The 23,823-nt window shown below is 43.6% G+C and overlaps 3 protein-coding genes across 4 annotated transcripts in view; all 3 read right to left on the reverse strand.

The window, feature by feature from the left end:
• Positions 1 to 2,584: 2,584 nt before the first annotated feature.
• LOC310847723 (allatostatin-A receptor-like) lies at positions 2,585 to 3,409 on the reverse strand (the record flags this gene model as incomplete). The annotated part of the gene is made up of 1 exon (XM_083745784.1): positions 2,585 to 3,409. The coding sequence occupies one exon, from the start codon at positions 3,407 to 3,409 to the stop codon at positions 2,585 to 2,587; it is 825 nt and encodes a 274-aa protein (XP_083601910.1).
• A 5,064-nt stretch (positions 3,410 to 8,473) lies between these two features.
• LOC310847477 (galanin receptor type 3-like) lies at positions 8,474 to 9,607 on the reverse strand (the record flags this gene model as incomplete). Its single annotated transcript, XM_083745288.1, has 1 exon — positions 8,474 to 9,607. One exon carries the CDS (start codon positions 9,605 to 9,607, stop codon positions 8,600 to 8,602), a length of 1,008 nt encoding a protein of 335 aa, XP_083601414.1. The 3' UTR covers positions 8,474 to 8,599.
• A 6,088-nt stretch (positions 9,608 to 15,695) lies between these two features.
• SORT1 (sortilin 1) overlaps positions 15,696 to 23,823 on the reverse strand; it is a 49,436-nt gene continuing 41,308 nt past the window's right edge. For both annotated transcript variants that reach the window (XM_083745184.1, XM_083745183.1), the window contains exons 16-20: positions 22,337 to 22,453; positions 21,591 to 21,699; positions 20,764 to 20,870; positions 19,377 to 19,488; positions 15,696 to 19,134 (exon numbers count right to left, since the gene is read on the reverse strand). In XM_083745184.1, the coding sequence (XP_083601310.1) occupies positions 19,120 to 19,134; positions 19,377 to 19,488; positions 20,764 to 20,870; positions 21,591 to 21,699; positions 22,337 to 22,453 (460 nt within the window). In that variant the 3' untranslated portion in view covers positions 15,696 to 19,119. The remainder of the gene's footprint in view (positions 19,135 to 19,376; positions 19,489 to 20,763; positions 20,871 to 21,590; positions 21,700 to 22,336; positions 22,454 to 23,823) is intronic.

Here is a 23,823-nt window from a genome sequence, read left to right on the forward strand (position 1 = left end):
CCAAAATTCAGGGAGTGCTGTGTAAGTAGCTCTTGCAGAAGAAAACTAAATCAGAGAGTTCAGTAGAGCCCAGCCTTTAACCAAGTGCCAGGAAAATAGTTGACCCTTAGTAGTGAAGGACCACTTAGAATGGATTCACAGAACGAGGATTTCCTTGCCTTAAGCAACATGTTGCAGGCATCTTCTTCCAGGTTTGGTTCCCATTGAAATTGTAGATCAACAGAAGGCTGGCAGAGCTGAAGCCTTTCACTATAAAGAGAAACATTAAAAATCAAGGTGAAGTGGATGTGTGGCTGAAAGCAAACCCCACTGACTTCAGCGAGGCAGGCTCCCAAGTAAAGTGTGTGTAGGTTTGCAGCCTTAATCTCACCAACTGTGATTATATAAAGCTGGTTCCATCCTCAGCTTTCAAAGGCGTAAAGATTAATACGATAGTAATGATGATGATGATTTTTTAAAAGTCAACCTACATGGTGGTCCTTAACAGAGGAGCCCACAACCAAGAGAGCTGATTAGGAATTGTAGCTTGGAGAAACTCTTCTCTTCAGCTGGATGTCCTCCAAGTCCCAGGAAACAGATATCTCTTCCCTGAGCATAGAAGAAGCAACAGTGGTGCAGCGTCCCTTCATCCTGAGGTCCCAACCATTATAAACAATGCTAAAAAAACAGTATTTACAATCCCAGAACAAGGTGGGTCCTTATTTCATAGAAATCTAATGTAAAGAGATTAAATCTCTGGACATGCTAGGATGGGTCACATTTTTCTGACCTCATTCTCCATCTCCCAGCTGAAGAGGGGAACATGCAGGCTGCCCAAGACACATCTGAAGAACAGGCAGCAGTCTTGGCAGTCTGACAGTGGAAGCAGATGCCAAGCTAGGCCACACCTCCTCCCTCACCAGTATGCTTATTTTTGAGACTGGCCACACCCACTTCCGGAATGCAGGTTCCAATGGCTTTTCACCCAGTCCTTTTTTTTATGCTTTGTGCATCTGCATCTAATCTTGACCCTTTCTATATATATATATAAAATACTGATGTGTGCTTTTCTTTTTATAAATCTGCCAAAGAATAAAATCAAATAAGGATTAAGGGGTTTTCTCAGGACAGTGGACGGCATGTGTGCTGTGACCCATTGGTGGTGGCACTTGCCCTTCTGCAGGAGGGGAGGACCAAAAATTGGGGGTTGAGGAGGGTCAGTCGCAGCGCGTGAGAAACATCCTTATTTTCATCTGAGAAGTGTTGGAGGTACAGCAATCCAACCACTGCCACCACCCACTCTGATCTTGCTAAATCTGGTAGTAAATGATATCAGCAGAGTATTGTCACAGCTCTTTGGCTCTTATGTTCTGAGTGGTGCAAGAAGCATCACTGAATGCGCAAATGTGCCTTTCCTTTCCTTCCAAAGCGAGATGGGAAATGATGAAAAGTCAATCAAAATCATGTTGGCATGCCGCTTGCTTACGTCAAGCAGATTCCTGCAGCATTTCTTAAGAATGGCCCCTCTGCTGCTCTGCTTTGTGGCGTTCTGATTTATTATTTACGCCGAACAATGGGGATTGGATCAGAACAATTCAACTTGCTGGAGAAATTGCTTTGTAGTTATTCCTTCATTATTAGATTCTCTTGGTGATTAGGAGTATTGAGGCAGCCCCTGGGGCAGGTTGCAAAAAGCACTGCTTCGGAAAGGAAGGAAAACATGGCTGGGGATTTATATATTTAAATGCTAGCAGCCCTGTGCCCATTTAAAAGCAGGAAAAGATGAAAAGCTACTGGAAAGAGGTGCGATAAAATAAAATAAATCTACAGTGAAAGTGCTGCTTTGTGCTTGGACTTCCTCTGCATTTCCATAACTGTTTTCCATTTACAGCAATGAGCTCGCGAAGGAATTTTAAAAACGCAACAGCGACATCTACTTGACAGAGACTGACTCAGCACCATGTTTTTCAGCCCCAGGGAGAACCCCTGATAGCACACAAAAGCCCTGTGGGTCTTTCAGTAGAGACTCACGAACAGGTGACTCAGTGGATTGCTGCCGATTCCTATTAAGGGACCAAACGGTATGGCTGTCCCGTAATAATGAAACGTTATGCTATTTGTTTGTTATTGGTTGTTTTTACAGATCTATTATAATGGAGGATAAAGCTAAGCAAGATTATATGGGAGATTCTGACTAAACATTAGGAAGCACTTTCTGATGGCAAGAGCTGTTCAGCAGTGGAAAAGACAACCTCTTCTTCCTTGGAGGTTTTTAAGCAGAGGTTGGATGGCCATCAGTCATGGATTCCAGAGCTGTGATTCCTGCATTGCAAGGGGTTGCACAAATAAGCCATTGGGTCCCTTCCAACTCTGCAATTCTATTATTTGCAATTAGCGTTCTTATACCTGTTCTACAGAGTAGCATATAATGCAGGTCATCAGTATTGTTCTTCAAAGCACAGTGAGTCCACATTGGTGTTTTGTTTTGTTTTTAAATGACAAAGTGCTTGGTCTGATTGAGTAGCCTAAGTTTGCCTCTAGCTCCCTCTTAGAGACTGTTGACATAGTTATTTGGGTCCAATCAACTCTGCCCGTGGTCCTGGGGTTACCTGGGACCTCGTCGGCAAAGCAACTTTTTCAGGCTAGCCTGAAACTGATCAGAAAGGGAAAAGCAAATGAGGGGGCTTACGGAGCAGTTCGAATAAGCCAGAATGCTAGATAAGCCGGAGGCTACAAATCCTGCAGGAGTTTGTGGGAGGCTGTGGGTGGCCGAGAGGTATATCACCACTGAGCATGGTATCCACATCAGGATGAAAACTGCCAATACGGTCAGGATCATGACGGTTGCTTTCCTGTTGAGCCGAATGCTTGAGGATGAGTGGACCACCACCATCTTCCTGAACCAGAGGGAATGGACGATTCTGGAATAGCACAGGACCAAGAGAAGCACAAAGGGGAAGAAGGCAACCCCACCAAAGAGAACAAAATACAGGTATGTTTGCCTCGGCGTCATCAAAAGTGTACAGTATCGAGCATCTTCAAGCACGACGACTCCTTGGTGTATCCAGTTGGGGACAGACACAGTGAAGCCCATGAGCCACATGACCATGCAGAGAAGAAACCTCTGGAGCCAATTTGCTGGGAAGGAGCAGGTGGGATGAACAACTGCCAGGTATCTCAGGATGGAGGTGACCACCATGCTATAGAAGCTGCAGAACATGGTCCACATGGAAAAGCTCTGGCTGCTGACACACACAGCCAAGCCCATCTCCCAGTCCTCATAGACAAATGTGAGCAGCAGCATGGTGACATTGTAGAGGAGGAAGATCAGGTCAGAGATGGTGATGTTGACCATGAGAGTGTTGGTCATGGCAGAGATGGAGTTGGTGCTCCTGCTGCTCCTGAAGCCCTCAATCAGGACCAGCAGCATGAAGAGGTTGCCAGCAAAGCCAACCAACAAGATGAGGCCACAGAAAGAAGCAAATATGTATCTCAGCTGTGTCACTGTCAGGCCACCAAAGCTGTCGTCTGTCCCATGAGAAGAGGCGTTGAAAGTCTTGTTGGAAGCATGAAAGAAATCTTCGCTGGTTGTTGTGAGCTCCATTATTTCAGTGTGAGGATGAAACTGAGAAAATATGAATCTACAACAACAACAACAACAACAACATATCATTGTCCTGGCCCCTGAGTAATGGGTATATGTATATTAAAATTTGCCATATTAATGCATTAAACACAAATCACAGCAATAATAACAAAAATGATAGGATTTCAGATGTATGTTTTAGATTCTGCACCGAGCAGGCAGTTGTATGAGATGAAGTGCTCTTACAAGTCTATGAGTCTCTGTTCAAGCACTGCTTTCCATTCATGCCCCTGAATGGGTCAGCATCCCCATACTCCACTGAATCTGAGCATCTCAGAAGAAGCGTTGGGAGTGTGGAGAAGGTAGAGACTTCCTTCCAAACATGAGCCAGCATAAGGGCACATCTCCTACAATCCATTGTGATCATAAGGGTCACCACATGTCTCCACTCACCAGCTTAACCCATGGTTTGCACTGCAAAGGGACAGCAGAAGGTTAGCTTTGACACCAGTCACTGCCGAACCAAAAGATCAATCCCTCCCCACTACCACCACAAAGCAAAAGGAAACAGCTTTCCCCTTGAGTAAAATGTTCCTCCCAGTTCATTTAACAAGGCTCTAGGTACAGTATTCAGCTGCAATTGCTAAAGGGTGAAAGCTTACCAAGCCATTGTGTTTTATGGACAGACATCAGAGAGGGCACCAATTCACTTGTAAATCATTGCAGCTGGGTTGAGATAGAGATCAGTTCTGCAATTCCCCATATCTGTCCCCAGCAGATGGTGACTTATATTACTTTGCCTGGCTTGTGGGGATAAGATGTGTTCTCTCTCCCCCTCCCTTGTAGTCATAGTGGAGAAGGAGGCGGGGCTTGCAGAACAGAGACACAATATTCACATGTCGCAGCATGTGGGTGATCTATGGGTAAAGAGGGAGGGAAACAAAGAAGATATTTTAAGCTCTCTGGCAATACACAGAAATCTATCCCCCATGAAGATGCATGGTCCTTAGATATCTCTCCGGTATGGTCTGCAAGGGAGGTGGATATTAAAGCTACAGCCAAGACAAACCCACGTTCAGGAGATAAGCGTAGGTCTCCTGTACTTCTCTTTACCCACAGTATATGTTTGCATGTTCTGTGACTATCCCTGGTCTTCCTGGGTGGTGGAAATGGTCTAGGTAGACCCTAGTGTAGTCAATGTTCGCCACATGGTGTTGCACTACAACTTCCATCAGCCCCAGCCTACATGTCCAATGGTCAGGAATGATGGGAGTTGCAGTCCAATAACATCTAGAGGACACAAGGGTTACTAACATGTCACCTGTGGGCACTCTTGTTCCCTCAGGGCACTCTTGTCCCCCCCCCCCAAACCCTAAGAGTAGAGCACTTGACAATAGGGCATCCCTAACGCCCAGAAACACAATTTTTTACATTGTGAGTGAATCATAGCAATTAACCTGAGTACTCTCTAAACAAGTTACCTAGGAACTGAACCTGCTTTAAGGAGATCTTGAATAACAATACAGTGCTCAAATAAAGGAATGTGGAAGCCACATCCCAGGCATGTGGAAGAGTGCTTCATGATCTTGTACTTACACTGTGAAAGAGGCATACACATCTCTCAGCTTTGTCAATGTTAGGTAAGCAAGGCCGACCCTACCATTAGGCAGAAGGGGTAACAGACCGATCTGTGTGTACCATGCAGCCTGCTTTGTGTCCCCTAACCTAGCCTTCTGCCCTCAGATGCAATGGAGGATGCTTTCCTGTTACTAGTTTTGAAGTAAAAAACACAAAAACCTGGTGATCTGGGTAGCTGTTGTACATGGGATTGAGAGAAGTGCCAGGTGTAGTGGTTAGAGAGTTTCGGACTAGGAGCTGGGAAACCAGGTTTCAAGGGCCCACTTAACCAGGAATATCACTTGGGTGACCTTGGACAAGTCAGTATCTCTTACCCTAACCAGCCTTGCAGGGTTGTTGTGAAGCTAAAACAGGGAAGGTGAGATATAAAAATAAATAAATACTGTCCTGTGCTTCAGGCAGCAAAATGTCATGAGCTGGTCCTGGGTAGGAGGACTCAGAGACTGACTGGGAGACTACAGCAGTGACTATTTCACTTGTTGCAGTAACCACTAGCTAAATTTGCAAACCAAAAGAGTGTGGGAGTGCTGCCTTGCTTCAGGAAGCAACTGAAAACATTAACTTATCCCTTCCTTTGATTGCAGCCTTTGATTTTCAAAGTCCTCATACTTCACAGAAACTGTCGATTCCACTGAAGACTCTTCCAAAAGAGCATTTTTATTCAATGTTGTGATATGTGAACATGATACATCATTGGATAAATAATTGCACAGAGCTAGGCAGATAATCAGATATAAATATCTTTAATGGGTTTGACAGCCCCTTGTACTACTCCTCTGTAGACACAATTTTTGGGTCAAGTGATGATCAGAGAGTTTTTGGTTGCAACACACACCATATATTAAAATAACTCTTATACCACGTTAGCAGTCACGGCTTCTCCCAAAGAATCCTGGGAACTTAAGAAGTTAAGGGTGCTGGGAAATGTAGTCCTTTGAGGGGTTTCTTCCACAAACTTCAGCATGAAATCTTACGAAGAGGGGTTGTTCCTCTCTCCAGGGAAGCTCACTGAAAAGAAATGGCTATTCACTTGTCCCATGAACAGCAATTCCAGTTGTGTTGAGTTTGGCTCCTGCCCACACCAGCTCTACGCTCCAAGCTGAAGAACTTCTATGGCAGTCTTCTCAAAAGTAAGTCTCACCGAGTTCAGTGGGGATTACTCCCTGGTTAAGTGTGTATAAGAATGCAATCGAAACATGTCTGCCTAAGAGACAGCAAGCAGAAATATGTTTTAAAAACATGATTCCCTTTCCCCCATTTTTTTGTGAGAAATATAGAATTGGTTAGCAACCTTTGTAGGACTTTTGTGTTAGTTCAGAGTCTGATTAGTTAGTTCTCATTGATGTATTTACTACTGCATTTGTCTGGAATTTTTAACAGAAGAATTGTAAAAATAATTGTGCAGATTGTTGCTTTGTGAGGATGCCGATCATCTTCCTTAAATGCCTGTTATGCCCTTACAGAATCAAGGTACCCAGAGTTCATAGCTAGAAGCAATGACAGGTTTGAAATGCAAAGTTGTAGTCTACCCACACACAAGCAATTTCTTTCCAAGCTCTGCCTATACATGAAATCCATTATAGCATAACAGCCTTCCCCAAACTGGTGCCCTCCAGATGTTGTTGAACTACAGCTCCACCCATCATGTCCAATGGTTAGAGATGATGGGAACTGTAGTCCAACAAAATCTGGAGGGCACCAGGTTGAGGAAGGCTTGGATAGAAGGTATAACCATTTGATACTTTGTATTGTAAGGGACGCGGGTGGCTCTGTGGGTAAAACCTCAGCGCCTAGGACTTGCCGATCGTATGGTCGGCGGTTCGAATCCCCGCGGCGGGGTGCGCTCCCGTCGTTCGGTCCCAGCGCCTGCCAACCTAGCAGTTTGAAAGCACCCCCGGGTGCAAGTAGATAAATAGGGACCGCTTACCAGCGGGAAGGTAAACGGCGTTCCGTGTGCTGTGCTGGCTCGCCAGATGCAGCTTGTCACGCTGGCCATGTGACCCGGAAGTGTCTGCGGACAGCGCTGGCTCCCGGCCTATAGAGTGAGATGAGCGCACAACCCTAGAGTCTGGCAAGACTGGCCCGTACGGGCAGGGGTACCTTTACCTTTTTACTTTGTATTGTATTGAATAGGGTACTGGCATTTTTAATTTCTCCGTAACACCAAGAAGACAATCATTGTTGAATTGTCATAGGATATGCCATATTCTGGCATATAGTGCAGAAGAGAGACAATGTGGTGTGGTGTGGTTGTTAGAGTGTTGGACTAGGACCTTGGAGACCAGGGTTCTAATCCCCACTCAGCCATGAAACTCACTGGTTGACCTTGGGCCAGTTACAGTCTCTGAGCCTAACCTACCTCACAGGATTCAGTGAGTTTGGGGAGAACCAGTGGTTTTTTTTCTAGAAAAAGAGGTGCCAGAACTCACCATAAATGCCTCCTTTGTATAATGGCAATGGCACCCACCTGAGGGGTGTCGGAACTGAAAAAAGCCCTGGGGACAACCATGTATGCCACCTTGTTCTGTGCGAAGAAAAAGGTGGGATATAAAGGCAATGGAAAAAAGAATAATGATAAGTTTTAAGAGAAGCTTGGTGTTGGAAGAAAAAGAGCTATATCTTCTTCACATTAGGGAGCATCAGGTAATTATGCTGTATAGGATAATTTGGCTGTTAATGGTAGAGGAAAAATGAACCACACTCTTGTTTCTCACCGAGACCTCATTAGCCTATTCTACAAGTCAATAGATTTCTCAGCTCAAATATTAAAGGTTATTTCAGGGACTCTTAATTCCCAGCCCGGAAGCTTCAGCACAATTAATGTTCTCTCCAGTGACCCCTGTCTGTTGCTGCAACTAGAACCATTTCAGGTAAACGAACATGCAGTATTCCTTGGGAATGAATCTGTGTCCAATTAATGGCACAAACAAGTCAGAAATCACCAATTCAAAGGTGTCTTTTGGTAGTCCAAACAGACGGCAGCCCTTCTCTGCATGGATACGAGCTGAGTATCAGCTTCAAGTTATAGTTACAATATGTTATTGGCAGAAAGGAACTGATCAATAATGTGAATCAATAATGCAACATCAAAAATGCCTTTTCATAAGGCATTTTAGGAAATGAAGCCCCTAGACAGGATTTAACATAAACTAAAGTTCTCCTGGGGTTACCATTTTTTTTTCTAGAAGTAGATTCAGATATTTTAAATGAGTGCAACTAATTAAGTTCCCACATATGATTTTCTCCTTATGGGCTCTGTGTATGTCACATAAAGCAGGGACAGGGAATCGGTGGCCCTCCAGTGCTGACATAAGGGATCCCTCAGGCAGGCTACAGGACAGGAAATAATAAATTCTTGTTCCACACAACTTTAGCAAAGCGTACTGTACACCTTAGTCAGGTGCTACCTAACACTTCTATCTTACCCAAATGGATAGGACCTACTTGACGAATTCCCTTTCCTACCCTCCTAAAGAGGTTCCTCAGCCTGGCCTGGAACTGGAAAGAAAGGCAAAAGCAGATCATGGGGTTAATGCAGCGGTTGGCAAAGGCCAGGAGAGAAGTCAGGTGATAAGCCAAGTACATAGGGGCTGTGGTTAGCAACTGGTCATATTTGATAAAGAAAATCACCAGCCAATAGGGGAGCCACATGACCACCAGGGTCACCATGGTGACCAAAGCCATCACTGAAGCTCGCCAGTTCACTTGCAGGCTGGAGGCTGTGTGCATAGAAAGCCCCCTCCTAACCTTGAGGGTACAGATGATCCTCAAGTAGCAGAAAACCATCAGCAATGTGGGAGGCAGGAAGCCCACCCCTCCCAGGAACTGCAGGTAAAGATTAACTTCCTTCCTTGCCATTTGGTTCACACAATACGTCTGCCCCTCCACGTGAATGATCTCATAATTAATCCAGAGCGGAGTGGAGAATATAAGGCAGGTCACCCAGATGAGCCCGCAAGCGATAACTATCTGCTTTTGGGAGATGGGCATCACTCTCATGGGGTGGAGGATCGCCGTATAGCGAAGCAGCGCGGTGGCCAGCATGCTGTAGAAGGCAGCAAAGGAGACCCACATGGAGAAGCTGTGGTTGGTGACGCACAGCAGGCGGCCCAGGCGCCAGTCCCTGAAAAGGATGTTGCCAAACATCACAGGGGCATTGTAGAGGAGGAAGAGGAGGTCCAGGACCACAATGTTGAGGAAGAGGGGCTCCGTCAGGCGTGAGATGTGGCTGCCACTCTTTCTTTGGAGACCTCGGAAAAGGATCCAGAGCAGCAAGCCATTTCCAGGCATGCCCAGGAGGAAGAAGAGGACATAGAGGACAGCAAACACGTTCTTGCTATAAAGGAGGAAAAGGTCGCTCAAGCCAGAGCTGGTGACATTCCCTGCACTGGAATTGGAGTCCATGGTAGCATCAGTTACTTATTTAGTCTGTGCCATAGAATTTTCTAGCAGTCTGCCAGTCTTTCTTCTGTTCCCTGGAAACAAAGATATGACTTTCAATGCACTCTGAAATGCAGCATTTGGGTAATCATGGAAATGATAGTCTTGTTCAAAGCAATCTGCACTATTAAGAATGAGGAAGGGGCAAGGAAGGTGAGAGGAGACACCTGACTTTCTACTTACGGCTTGCACAGGAAGAAGAAAGAAAGTCTGCATGAATTATTTGAATGTCAGTGTGTGCCAAAGGAGTCTTTCCATTTGTACTTCATCTCTGCCCAGTGTTCCTTATTTAAAGTGCTCAGCAGAGTTCAAATTTATGGTGGGAGTCTTGACCAAAGGGATACACACACACACACACACACACACACACACACACACACACACTTCCAGTCTGTCTCCTTCAAAGTTATGTGTATTGTGTGTCTTTGACACATAGGGAGGCACTCACTGCAATATACAAGGCATGCAGCATGCACAGCTAACCACAGCACACACACCCCCCAAGCAAATGGGCTTCTCCCGGGGTTTCTCTTTGTCAGAAGGGCATTTAAGTTTGCTTCCTTTGTCTTTGAACAAGGCACTGAGCATTTTTAATCTCAATACGTTAACATTAGATGGGACAAAGAAAAAACAACAACAAAAAAGGACTACAGTGACCAAAATAAATCAATAGATTGCATGGTGTTTATTTTTCCATAGGCTTTTTTATTTGTTTTCAATCAGAAAATTCTGTCTCGGCACATATGCCCACTTCAGTGGATCAGTTTTTGCTGGAAATGTTTTACTCCATCCTGTTACATTGGCAAGGACAAAAAAGCACCCCCATGTAAAATTTAATTGGTTTTCTTGGGTTGTTGTTGTTGTTGTTGTCATCTCATGGTTGTTTTGTATTACTTTGTGTGTGTACAGAAAGATGCTATTTCCATCGCACAAGTAAAACAGCAGCTTTAATTACAACCCAGAGTTTATGATTGTGAAAAGGACAGTGTCCTAGGAGGGCTATGGTGCACGCCTACTTCCATGTATATCCTGCAGTGAAAAGTGCACTAGGATTCACACCCCATGGTCTGGCTTAGGGGCCGGAATAACAAACATGGATAAATGAGCTCTTACTCAAGTCTCTTTTAGATCACCAGACACCTGCATTGCTAGCAGTGACCCAGTATAAGTGCTTTCCTCCATGGAAATACACCCATAAAGAATTTACATGAAAAGTGAAATGAAGAATCATGTGGGTCTTGCAGGAAAGAATCATAAGAAGAAGTCTAGATACAGGTTCAACAAAACATACCAGGATTGTGTATTCTGGGGACAGAGGAGCTATTTGCTATGCCTGAAGCTTGTAAGGCTAGTTCTCAGAATAGAATTTAGTTTCACAACTGAGCCTCCATACAAACAGTCTTTACTTGAATTTTGATCCACATAGTAAGATACAGAACAGGGGGTTTCACTGGGATCTTTGTAATTTATTGTAAAGTGTGCAAAGAACTTTCATTACTGGATTCTATAGAAATGTGAAAAATAAATACTGGTATATAAAATGCTCAGAATATTATAACTGCCCTCCCCTTCAAAAACAGACTCCTGCATCATCATACTTTGAAAGTGCAAGAACCTGGACCCAATCTCTGTCCAACAGATTTTCAAATCCAACAGATTTTTAAAATTATCAGATTCATTTCTGTGTCACCAATAGCATGTTGAGATCATCTTCTTTCTTTCCCACAAAGAAATGCATCCTCTGTAGGACACATATGAAATGGCCCAGTGTGAACAACACATCTGAACAAGACTCTGTTCTAAGATCTCTACCGTTTAACATGTTTAGGATGGAGGGACAAATTCAACAATCCGGAAGGGTAACTTTAAAACTAAGGATTTAACAATGAGAGGATCTGAGGAAGCAAAGGATCATACCTCACTGCTGATGTCTGAACTGGATACCACTTAGAGAACAAAGCAAATGGATGTGTAAATTACGCTGGAGTCGGGAGCATTTTCCTTTTGCCTTGTCTTCGTCTCTTTTCAGAACCTCTGCAGACTTAGGTACACAAACACACACACCCCAAGTGGTTCGGATGCTCTCTTACTGATGCTGCCACTAAAGAAGACCTGCCTATCAGCACTCTTTCATCTGAGCACCAAAGGCAGCCAGCTCAGTCAGAGAGAATCATTTGTCACATCATATTGGAGCAGAAATCAACCTAGGATGGAGTAAGCCATTCTACCCCTCCATCTCTGCTGGCAAAACTTAACTTGTTGAAAGTGAACTATTACTATTAGAATTAGTTTAGGGACTATCCCTTTGGGAACAGATTGATAAAAGGGCGAGGGTTCAGGGGCTTCTGCTGAGCAGACATGCACCTTCACCAAGCATTTAAAGGCATCTAGGAATGGGGGGAGTAGCTGAAAAAAATATTAAATTCAGAGCCAAGTATCTTCAGGTATGTATATTTTTTCATACATGTAGTTGATGGAATAACCACATGCAAGCTGCCATTAGTTCTTTGTATAGAAGAACTTAGTACAGGATAGTACAGAAATGCAGTGATTACATAGAAGAACTCACAATACAAGCAAGTACTGGAAAAACAAGTGGCAATGTGGATTTGGGGATTAGAGTCCCCCAAATGGTTTAGTCACACTTGATCCCGTGTAGCCAATGAGCTCACCCTTATAGTTTGGATCTGGCATTTGTTAATTCAACAGTGTCCACTTTTAAAGTGAGGGGGAGTGTGTGTGCCAAAAAGAGGTGCTATACTTGGGGGTATACTTCTTTTTTCCTTATGGAAAAGGTCATTGGTAGGGCTGTGTGACTTATCTCATATCCATTGCAGTACACATGAGCAATTTCCCATTCATTCTTTTGGTGCCATATTCTGTCCTTTAGAATAAAAAGAAACTCTGAAAAGGGCATCCTTTTAAAGCGGAAAACAACAGGCAGATTGCAGGAAGCAAACTTGCAGTGTTGCAATAGAAGAGTGAGTTAGAGGATGGAAGAGGCATTGCAAAAAGCCACTTGATCCTTTCCCCTCCCCTTAATATGGGCCAGCTGCAGGGCTTTTTTTCAGCCAGAACTTGCCAGAACTCAGTTCTGGCACCTCTCAGGTGGACGCCATTGCCATTAACAAGGGAGGTGTTCACGGTGAGTTCCAGCACCTCTTTTTCAAGAAAAATAGCACTGGCCAGCTGTATTCTGTTTAAATGTTTGCCTATCAAACATTTACAGTGCATGTGCAGTCAAAGGATTATGTGAATGCTTGTGATGGGTCCCCAAGTCTTGACCCCACATGGGCCACAAGATTTTAAAGGAGACGTTCTCAAATTACTCTTCCATTTTTCAAGTAGATCTATTTCTGTATTATATTTCAAGTCACACAGTTTTTGACATTATTAGTCAAAAGATGTCTTGGAGGGCTGGCAGGTGGAAAGCAACTCGTGACATGACCCAGCATGTTCCAACCACTGGAGAGATGCTAATGAAGGTCTTGCTGCCTGTTTTTGTTTCAGAGTAGATGTCTTCAAGGCTCACACCTTTTGCTCCCCCCCCCCCCCCGCACATGGCATGCTCTGAGCAAAGGTAAACTTGTTATGCTAACTTCACTCTCCTAGTGAAGTGTGCAAGTTTGTTTCAAACAAACTATCCAGGCAGGGTGTGTGTGTGTGCTATATAGTTTAGATACATAGACAGACAGATACATAGTTTAGTTTAGATACACAGACAGACAGATAATAGGCAGGCAGATATAAATATAAATAAAAATTAGGTCTAAGTTTCAGGCACACAAAAAATATCTATTTTGTACATACAGCACAAAATGAAGATGAGGGGGGAGGTGGCGAGGAAGAACACCAGAGAGATAAGAAAAATCAGAGCCAAGAATATAACAAAAACAGGACATAAAAAGTGGGGACTGCCGAGTGGTTGTGTGGCTTGATCCTCAGAATGAGATAAGACATTAAGCAGCAAATATGGGTCTGGAATCCTTGGGGAGGCCTAACTTGCAAAGAAAAAGTAGCAGCTGCGGAAGGAATTAAAAATCTTCCCCACGTACAGAAGTCCCCAACTTGATTTGTGGCATGCACACCTCTAAGAACCCTGACTGGGGGGGGGGGGAGCTTAAAAATATCCCCAAGATGTGTCACCCTTTCTCCACTGCTTCTCTTTGTATTGAAAAGCAGCAGCCCAGGTCCCCAGTTCTTCATTTGCCACTTTCTGATTCATTCTTAATACTCTGTATACCAGCAAACACATTCTTAGCACAGGACATACAAACAACTGCTGTGCTACTGCAGAAATAGGTTAGGGTCTTGAAGTAAATGAAGGGCATGCCACACCCTTAAGGTGCATCTGATGCCAGGAATTCACAGGTGCCTGTGCTGGGTGTCAGAAGTGGGTGTCTGGGGCAGAGGGAGAGAAAGTACCAGTCTTTTCTTAGCCCTCCTATCTGTGTAGGAAAACACGGAACTAAGCTTTGAGTCGATGTTGTCAGCCCTTACTGTGGAAGAGTCTACAGATTCCAAAGTTTTGCCATTGAAATGGTCAGCAGCAGCTTTTACTTTACATCCAAGGAAATAATTTCATGGCAGATCATCTTACTAAAACAGGTTGTAGAGTAAGGGAAAATGAAACTCTGCAAGGTTCACAAGCGCACCCTAGAGATATACCCTGGGCTCAATGGTCAAATACACACACACACACCTTCCAACCTCTAGAACTATCTGGGAAATTGTAATGTAGATGAAACACTGCAGGCTGTTCGCATGGGAAAGAGAACTGCAATATCTCCAACAGGGTAGCTGTGCAAGTGAAGGACAGCCAGGCATAAGATGGCAAGACAGTCTTCTTGTTGCCTCTTCTTTTCCCATCCATATCCAGGGCAGGAAAGGCAGTGCTAGAAGCCATAGACAGACAGGGGTTGCCTATCCCATGTTATTGTCGGAGACGAAAAAGGGAAAGACCAGCCTGCACACGCAACCCCATTGCAGCCTTGCTTACTGGGGTTGCACAGTGACTTACATGTTCCGGCAAGATTTCACAGGGCTGTTTGTGAGATCTCACTGGAACCCCAAACCCGCCACATCTCAATTCTGCAGTAGCAGCGGTGGCTAGGTGGGGTACCTGCAGTGCTCCTTCGAGATCTTGCCAGAACCCACCGCAGCCGCTTCTTTGGGGGAGGGTAGGATGCCCACAGCAGTGCCGCTCCTTGGATTCTGCCACCCAAGGCAGCTGCTTTAGTCTGCCACATGAACAGGCCAGTCCTAGAGACAAAACTACACCTTTACTTCTTATGTTTATCTCAGGATAAGATTAACCTATGGAACTCACTCCCACAGGAGGTAGCGAAAGTCTTTAAAAGAGTCAGAAAAACTCATAGAGGTTAAGGCTATCAGTGGCTACAAGTCATGATGGTTGTGCTCTGCCTCCAGTCAGAGGGAGAAATTCTTTTGAAAACGTTGCTGGAAACTATTCCACTTCTGCTTGAGAGTTTCCCAGAGTCATCTTGTTGGCCACTTTGGATTTGATGAGCCATTGGCCTGATCCAGCAGGCTCTTAAGTTGCTCAGTGCTGAGCAGCAGCCCTGAAAAATAATAATAATAATAATAATAATAATAATAATAATAATAATAATAATTTATTATTTATACCCCGCCCATCTGGCTGAGTTTTCCCCAGCCACTCTGGGCGGCTCCCAATCAGTGTTAAAAACCGTACAGCATTACATATTAAAAACTTCCCTGAACAGGGCTGCCTTAAGATGTCTTCTGAACGTCAGGTAATTCTTTATCTCTTTGACATCTGATGGGAGGGCGTTCCACAGGGCGGGCGCCACTACTGAGAAGGCCCTCTGTCTGGTTCCCTGTAGCCTCACTTCTCGCAATGAGGGAACCGCCAGAAGGCCCTCGGTGCTGGATCTCAGTGTCCGGGCTGAACGATGGGGGTGGAGACGCTCCTTCAGGTATACAGGCTAAATGGCTAAATGATGTACGTTGCTCCTTATGATCAGGTTTCAGCAAGGTTTCACACTCACAAGAGTAAAGGCAGACCACATAAAAGCCCAATTTTTGTCTTTATTTCTAACCCAAATATTGCAAATATACAGAAAAATACCAGTACAAATTTATAATATAGCCAGGCTTATTTACAAACTCTATACATGGCTCCTTTATTTTTCTTCTGCACCTTGCCTCAGACTGTACATCTTAAGAAATTGTGTGTAGAGGAGTGTGTTAGCTATGGCTTTTTGTTATGTTATATTTTACAGCCATTATGCACATGGTCTGGTCTGGTCTGCCTTACAGACACATCAGGGAGAGAATGATACTTCAAAGCTCATGCAATGGCAACATTTCCAGGACTGCTTTGTCACTTAGGCAGCACCCTTAGAGCAGTGACGAAGATGCAGTGTTACCTACATACTCAACACTATGGAGGACAAGGCTACTGTTGTGTACGGCAGCAAATGTGTGACAGTAACAAGGACCTGGTTAGTTTATTGAGGTTTCTAGTTCCTTGAATGCTCTCACTTTATAAGCCAATGTGCCACAATGTAGAGTGTCTTATGAGAGGGGAATCAACAGAAATGGAGCAATGGAACAGGTCATGCCCAGTAATGAACTCCCTTACCTAACCACCCTTCCAGAGATGCTTTAATAAACATAAAAAATAGGACATATAATAGCAAGAGTAAGTAGTCAGATTATGTTCTCAGTGAAATGGAAAAGGTCATCACCAGCTACATTACAGGCTTTCCATCACAATCCCAGCCCAGCACTTAAAAGAGTTTCAGCCACATCACATGGATAGTAAAGCGATTTGAACCTGGCTCTGCACAGAACAGATGTACACAAGAAGTTCAAATATGTTAAGAGCAGGGGTTTTGGAGCAGCTGTCAGACACAAGGCTATTGAGCCCCCTTCAGTTCCTGGTTGAGTTACTGCGAGTTTAATATTGACTGTAAACAGCACTCTTATTTACATGCAAGTGTGCTTCTGTACCAGGTTTAAATGGAGTGAGAATAAACAAGAAGTGGAATAAGCTACAAGTGTCTTCCAGGGACAAATGTTCCTCCTTGCCATGTGTTCCTTGTTGGTACCTTCTGCAAGGGACAAAATAATTTTATACCAAGGAAGACAATAACACCCTGAGATATAATCAAATGATGCAGTGATGTAAGGGAGGAAGTAAGGGCCCAATAAAAAAGCACAGTAAAGCCAAAGTAACTGTGGGAAAAACAAATCCAGGACAGACACTTTATTTCATGTTTCTGACTCTCATTATTACCAAAAAGAGGGGTGGAAAGCTCTGTGACTTTAGCAACATGTCCTAACCACTAGGGCATAATTGATAGCCACCGAATATCTAACAAATCCTGCTTCTTTGAAGAAAGGCAAGTTAAACTGATTAATGGTGGAAATATCCAACAGTCAGTGCCTCCTGAAAAATTGCGGAGTGTGGCATTCAGAGGGTAGATGCCACTGTGGAGAAGGACCACTTCCAGACTGTCGCTGGATGACACTCAGCAGGTTGCAGCATTACCAGCAAGTTTTCCTCTGATAATCTTAGGGAAGTACTGGGGCTGGGTAAGGGGAAGGTGGTCCTTAAGCATCACACACACCAGAGACCCTGGGGAAAATATGCTATGTGTCCCAGGGCTCCTCGTGTCTGGATGCATGCCCTAGCACCACAAGGGAGCAAAGGCAACATCAGCCTGAAACCTCCAGTGAGACCTTCCTGTTAGTGCTGCCTCACCAGCAGGAACACTTGGGGAATAAAAGCAGAGTGGGGCAAGTTCCAGTATAGGCGTTCATAGCAAGATTAAGGGTACAGGTGGTATGTGGAAGGTATTCAGACCCTGCCACGCTCCCAACACAGGTGAGTGGGGAATCATATTTTGTCTAGGGGCTTATCCACACTTCCTCTTGTCCTGCTGCTTTCCTCCAGGGAAAACTGCTCTTTAACAATAGATCTTAACAAATTGCAACCCAACCCGAATTGCCATTTGTTGCGATCAAGCACAAAAGAGTGGTTTTCCCTGGGGAAATGCAGCAGGAAGTGTGGACAAATTGTGACTAATCACTCACCTATGCTGGAATAGAACAAAGTCCTAAGATAAGTGTAAAAAGTACCACTGGGGACCAAATTCAAGAAAATACATTACTGAATGTTATGAAGGTCTTTCAAGTTCAAACATGTCTCTCCAAGCATCTCAGTCCCTTCAAAGCAACAGAAGCCGAATATTACCTATGCCACGCACTGGCTCAATACTTTGTGTTTCTATGGATTCCCTATAGTAAGAATCCCTTGGTTCTTACTATAATAGCTACTGGAGTGGGATGCCTCCGCCGCCAATTCACATCCCAACAGGCCAACTTTTAGCTACTGAGTTCAAGAAACTTAACTTACTACCTTCTCCAGGTTCAATTCACAATACCCTCTGTGAACCCAAAAAATATTGAGAAATAGTTCTGATTCCACATGGCACATAACAGTCAAACTGTGTTGCTGAACAGAAGTCAGAAAAACATAGTAGCAAAGCGGTGCATGTGTAGCAACCACTGATCTACGTATAATCTAAAAATATAATGAAAATTAGAAACAATACATCATGCTGCTGCTGGTAGCGCAACAAAACTTTCCTTCAAGAACCTGATTTAAAGCAAACAATTTCTGTTCCTTCATAACATTCTGAACAAGTCATATTTCTGAAATATCTGTATACGTAGTCTTACAGTTGATAAATTTACCCCCACCCCCACCCCCATGCTTTTGCTTTTTAGATTTATGGCAACACACATGCCGATTTCACAGTTTAGTTCCTTGGAATCGGAGAGCCACAGAGTTGCTTCTAGCCTTGGAATAATCTCTGCTTTGCACGGCACACACCTGCTCAGTTGATTACATTTCAGTGAAAACGAAAAGCAACCCTGTTTTGGCACACAGCCCCGGGATGCTGGTTAGCTTTCTCAGTCCCTGCCATAGCATCTCATTGCCCTGCTTGCTAGGAGAAGTGCTGCTCACACTGCAACAGCTTCAAAGCAGTGTCATCACAGTGTTGGAGTGGAACATGTCCCCCACCCAGGGATTTGGAGCCTTCTCCTAGTAGCAAGGTATGTTGTACCTAGTAATGCTAATATTTAACGAAATGTTGCTTTCACATTCCTATTTAGTTTTCCTTTAAGAGTTGGAAAAAGAAATCTGATTAAAACAAAGTTACATTTTTTTTTATAAAAAAGGTTTCCCTTCTTCCTTATTCAGAGCTGCAGTATCTCCCCCTTCTACACCCACCCACCCAAAGCAGTTCTTGCAGCCTTCTTGGTTTTAGACAGTTTGATGGAAGCAGTAGGAACACAGAATCCCTTGGATACGGAAAAGGCATTCAAATTAGAAGTAAAATGAACCGTCTGCATTCGTGCCCTTCTGTAGCAGCATCTAAATCCATGTGAATCCAATTCTAGTTAGATCTGCAATATCACTATTCCAGAAGGTCCTGGGAAGAAAAGAGGGGAAGATAATACTTCTTGTTAACATTTGATGATCATTATTCTTTGTGGTTTTGCTGTGGCGAATACAACCCACTTAGCCCCCCAGAGATATACAGCTGTTTCTTTTTCAAAGTGACATAAGCCAAAAATCACATGCTTGGGGTTCAAATTTATCTTTCTAACCCAACATGTACTGCTCAGAAAGATGCATGGTGTGCGCACATACACATCAGTTACAATCACTTGCCTCATCAGAATCATCATGGTAGCCCGTTTTATTGGCATCTGGTGTGTCAATTCCATCAAAGCCGTTAGCTTCCGCATGCTGCTGCAGGACAGAGTATCGGTGAACCAGAAACCTAGGGGGCATGACAAACACACATGAAATGAACTTGGCCCTATGGCAGTAGCATCAACATTCTTCGAACAGAAGTGAATATAATGTCCAGAGACTTTTGGAAGAACTTTATATGGGTTGCTGCTGAGACACCATATCTCTGGCTGTTTTATCTGGTCTAAGCCAATAAACATTGGGTAACTTTAGAACCTATATAGGATTTTTTTAAAAAAAAAACAAAACCTGGCAGTGCAACAGTGCTACATGGATCCATCTGTCATTTTGAGCTAAAGTGTCGTAGGCATGCAGCTGGCATGTAGTTTTATCTCTCCTAGCAAAGTTGTGGAACAGGTATTGAGATGGATGAGGGATGAAGGCAAGAATATAAGAGTCTAGTTCAGCATCCTCTTCTCACAGTAGCCAACTAGATGTCTATGGGAAGCTCAAATCAGGCAAGACAGAGGTACTGTGGGCAGGCAAGCCTGCTGATCTAGGAATGTTGTGACCAGGGTTGCCATGATCATGTTTGCAGTTTGGGGGTTCTCCTGGACTCAGAGCAGTTTATGGAGGTACCCATGACATCAGTTGTCAGGCACTCCTTATGGGCTGTGGTCAATTTGCCAGTGACATTCCTTCCTTTGTGAAGAAAGTGGATCTGACTATGGTTATTCATGCCCTGGTTACATCAGATTGGGTTATAATGTGCTGTACGTGGGTCTGCTTTTAAAGACAATTTAGAAGTGCCAACTGGTGGAGACTGCTTGGCCCCCATAAACAGTTGTAGTCTGATATAAAGCCTTATCTGTACTAACTTCAGTGGTTGCCAATGTATTTTCAGGTCCAATCTAAAGCACTCGTTGTTAGTTTTAAAGTCCTAAAGCATTTGGGATCTGGTAATTTGAACAATTGCTTACACTTCTGTTTGGGCTCCAAGACCAGCCACAAAGACCTACCACTAAGATCTATCAGGTCGACAAACAAAAGAGCACCTTTCAGGATGGCCCTGTCCCTGTGGAACTCCTTCCCACAGAAGCCTCTCTGGCTTGTTTTAAATGGGCCTTACTGACTTCACTATCCCAATCTGCTTTTAACTGAATAAGGTTGGTGGTTTTATAGTTACAACTCCTGCTGTTTTATGTATGTGTTATGTTACATGGCTACTGTTTTCCTGTTTTGAATTGGTTTCATGCTCTTAATTCTGTGGTGGGAGAGTCTCTGGCACTGAAAGGCAGCATAAAAATAACTGAATATTAGTTAAAAGTAAGAATGATCTTGCCAATCCCTTCCCAAGGCTCACCTTCCTCCACAAACGTATTTCTTAATGATGACTACTCCAGCTACAGCAGTCATAAGCATCAAGCCTATTACAGCCAGGATGACTGGAGTGGAGTTGGAGGAAGTAGACTGTAGAAAGAAAAGAGAGAGATGCATCAAGATTTTATGACAAATTATTAGATCACTTCAATTACCAAGTCATTTCTATAATGATTCTCCTAGCTTATTCTCCATACCTCAAGAACTTACTCTCTTGCCCTGCATGGATCACAGGAGGATTATAAAGATTTGGGGAGAGAGAATGAAACAGCTGATTTTGGAAAGGGTGAAATTTGACTACTTGGTTCAGAATGCCAAACCGCACCGCAGCTTCAGCAGCAAATTTGGAAAGCTCATTCATTTTACTGCTTGAACAGAGTCAAGGTTAATATTGGCAAAGCATTTTAAGAAAAACTGCTTCTCAAATATTAACTACAAATGGGCTGTTTTTCAAGCACTCTTTTTACATTGGTTAGATTACTCTCTTTCTCCCTCTCATATATATAGGCAGCCGGCAGCCTTTGAACTATATGCAGCCCCCAGCCCAATTTCAATTGACCCCCTGCATGCCATCACTGCAGGCCTCTGACAAGAGTGATCTGTCACTCTAGTACACTGGGGAGGAAAAAGAGAAGGGGGTTCAGAGAGAAAAAAGGGGTGATTCCACTCACCAGTGGCTTTCCCCTGCCAGCATGTGGCCTCACACAGAATAACCCAAGGAAATATGGCCCTTGAAAGGAGAAAAAGGTTGCCCACCCTTCCTCTATCGCTTTGCCCACTACAGTTCTTTCTGCACTTTTAAAAACTCACCAGCTGACTTGAGTTCAAGTAGTTGCTAGTGCATTTTTTCTTCAGATCAGTCTCTTCACGAATGGGATTTTCCCCACCAACACATTTGTCTCCTGGGATCTTCCGATATCTGAAATTCAACAAGAGTCTCATTAATCTATTATTGCGAAGCTTCTTTTATTAGTGACAGCTCTCCAAGCCACCTAAATTAGCTAACCCCTTCATTTCCAAGCATCAGTGGGAAGTCAAGAACATGGTTTCTTTCAGGGCTGAGCACCTAGAGAGGTATGCATGTCAGGTCTATAGGGCTGCAGTGGCCTCCAAGAAAACATGGAAGTCACATGACATGAAAGTCCAGAATTCTCAAACAATAAATGCAAGCATGGCATGCTAAATTATTTCAGCTGCTTCTGGTCCACAGAATTTACAAGCCAAGATAGTTCTATCTTGAGAACTATCTCCCCACCCAATACAGAATACAGAATGAATCACCTTAAATGTATTACAGATGGCTATACTACATCTTCTACTGGGAGATATAGTGCCATGGTCGCAACAGCAAGGGGCATATTTTGATTCTAAGGGAGATTCTTACTGTTTCAGAAACACAGCGTGTTCAGAGAAAGGAAGAGAATAATTTTACAGCATATTTGCAGGGCATCAGAATATAGTCCTCTTCCCAGTAGACTACATATATCTGTTTTATAAAAACAAGTACACACAGGACCAAGCCATCTCCTCCATCTATTATAATCATAGAAAATTACCCGCTGGTCTTTAGCCGCTCTCGCTTCCCATATAGACAAAATTCTAGGTCATGCCCCTTCAGCTCTGGCTGCTCCACACACTTGGAATGGTTTTCTGGACGGTAGTAGCCAAAATCACTGCATCACAAATCCCAAGAGTAGGAAGACAGACATTAACAACCCACGCACAGTATGAGTATCAACTCATGCATCACCTCATTATTGCTGCAACTAAAAGACCTAGTATGTGGTTGTTCAAACTAGAATTATACATTTTTAATGGTTATTCGGGAATTTGGTGATAATACTTCACATCCCTAGTTGTATCACTGGCCCATTATACTGACAGAATATTCAGGAGGAGAAACTACCCTATGATGAAGCATCCAGTTTCTTCAGGGGTGGCAAATACATTTCAGCCCAATAGATGCATTGAGGGTTAGCCATACTGCCAAGAGCCACATGCCAGCAGTGAGTGTGGTTGAAGTGGGTATAGCCAACACACACACACACACACCAAACAAACAAGAAGACAAATGCTGATTAAGTTGGTGCTGCAGAGGGGAGAATTCCCTGTGTTTTTTCTTCCCACTGCTAGCTTGGGGGCTTTCCTCCTACCCTAGAGCTGTAATAGCAAGGAAAAGAAAAATGTCTTCAAGGTCTTAACTCTGAATGACACTGCACCATAGGGATAAATGGTTCCCATGCTAGAAGACATTAGAAGAAAGGGAAAAGGCTTTAGAAGACTTTTCTGTTTCCTTCTTATAGGAGCTCCTAACAAAGGCACTGCACCAGAGGGAGATGTGGAGCTTTTCAAAAAAAAATAAAAAGAGGTGCCAGAAGAAAAAAAAAAGGTTGTGGGTCACCAAAAATGGCAGGCTACAAGTTCGCCAACCCTGAATTATTTCCTACCAAGCATTAGCAATCTAATTTGCTAATATGCAGCACACGTATCCATGGCAATGAATGTGGCCCTGAATGGAAAGCAGATTCAGTGTCAACAATGAACCCATGCAAACTGAAAAATTAGAACAGAAACCCATTTCAGTGCTGCTTGATAAACTGGCTGTGAATGAAAATGTTTTTTAAATATTCAAAAAGCAACAGCAGGTGGGAGAAGATGATAGAGATATTGGGTACTGATTCCTTCTAGGGCCCTCTAAAACAACCCCACAACCAGATTGACATCAATGTTGTTACTGGTTTTGTACAGCCTCAAAATCTATTGTGAGAAATCCAGATTGATCTCTCCATTTCCCCAGCACTCAAAAACCAGTGCTAGGCTAAAACTTGTCCTCCAATTTTGCAAGGTCATTTGCCCCTTTGCAAACTGGGGAGCTGTTTTCTGCACCTTTCATCACTGCTACATTTGTAGAAATTTGTGTGTGTGCATTGCTTGTCTTATTCAACCATATGAGGTGGCTAAGGAACCCTCTTTTTCCTCACTGAGCTCACTTGAAGTAGTTCAGAACTTACACTGGCTTCCATTTCAACAAAACATCCTGGAA

Source organism: Podarcis gaigeae, assembly GCF_964106915.1.
Source record: "Podarcis gaigeae genome assembly, chromosome: 6".
NCBI classification, from domain to species: domain Eukaryota; kingdom Metazoa; phylum Chordata; class Lepidosauria; order Squamata; family Lacertidae; genus Podarcis; species Podarcis gaigeae.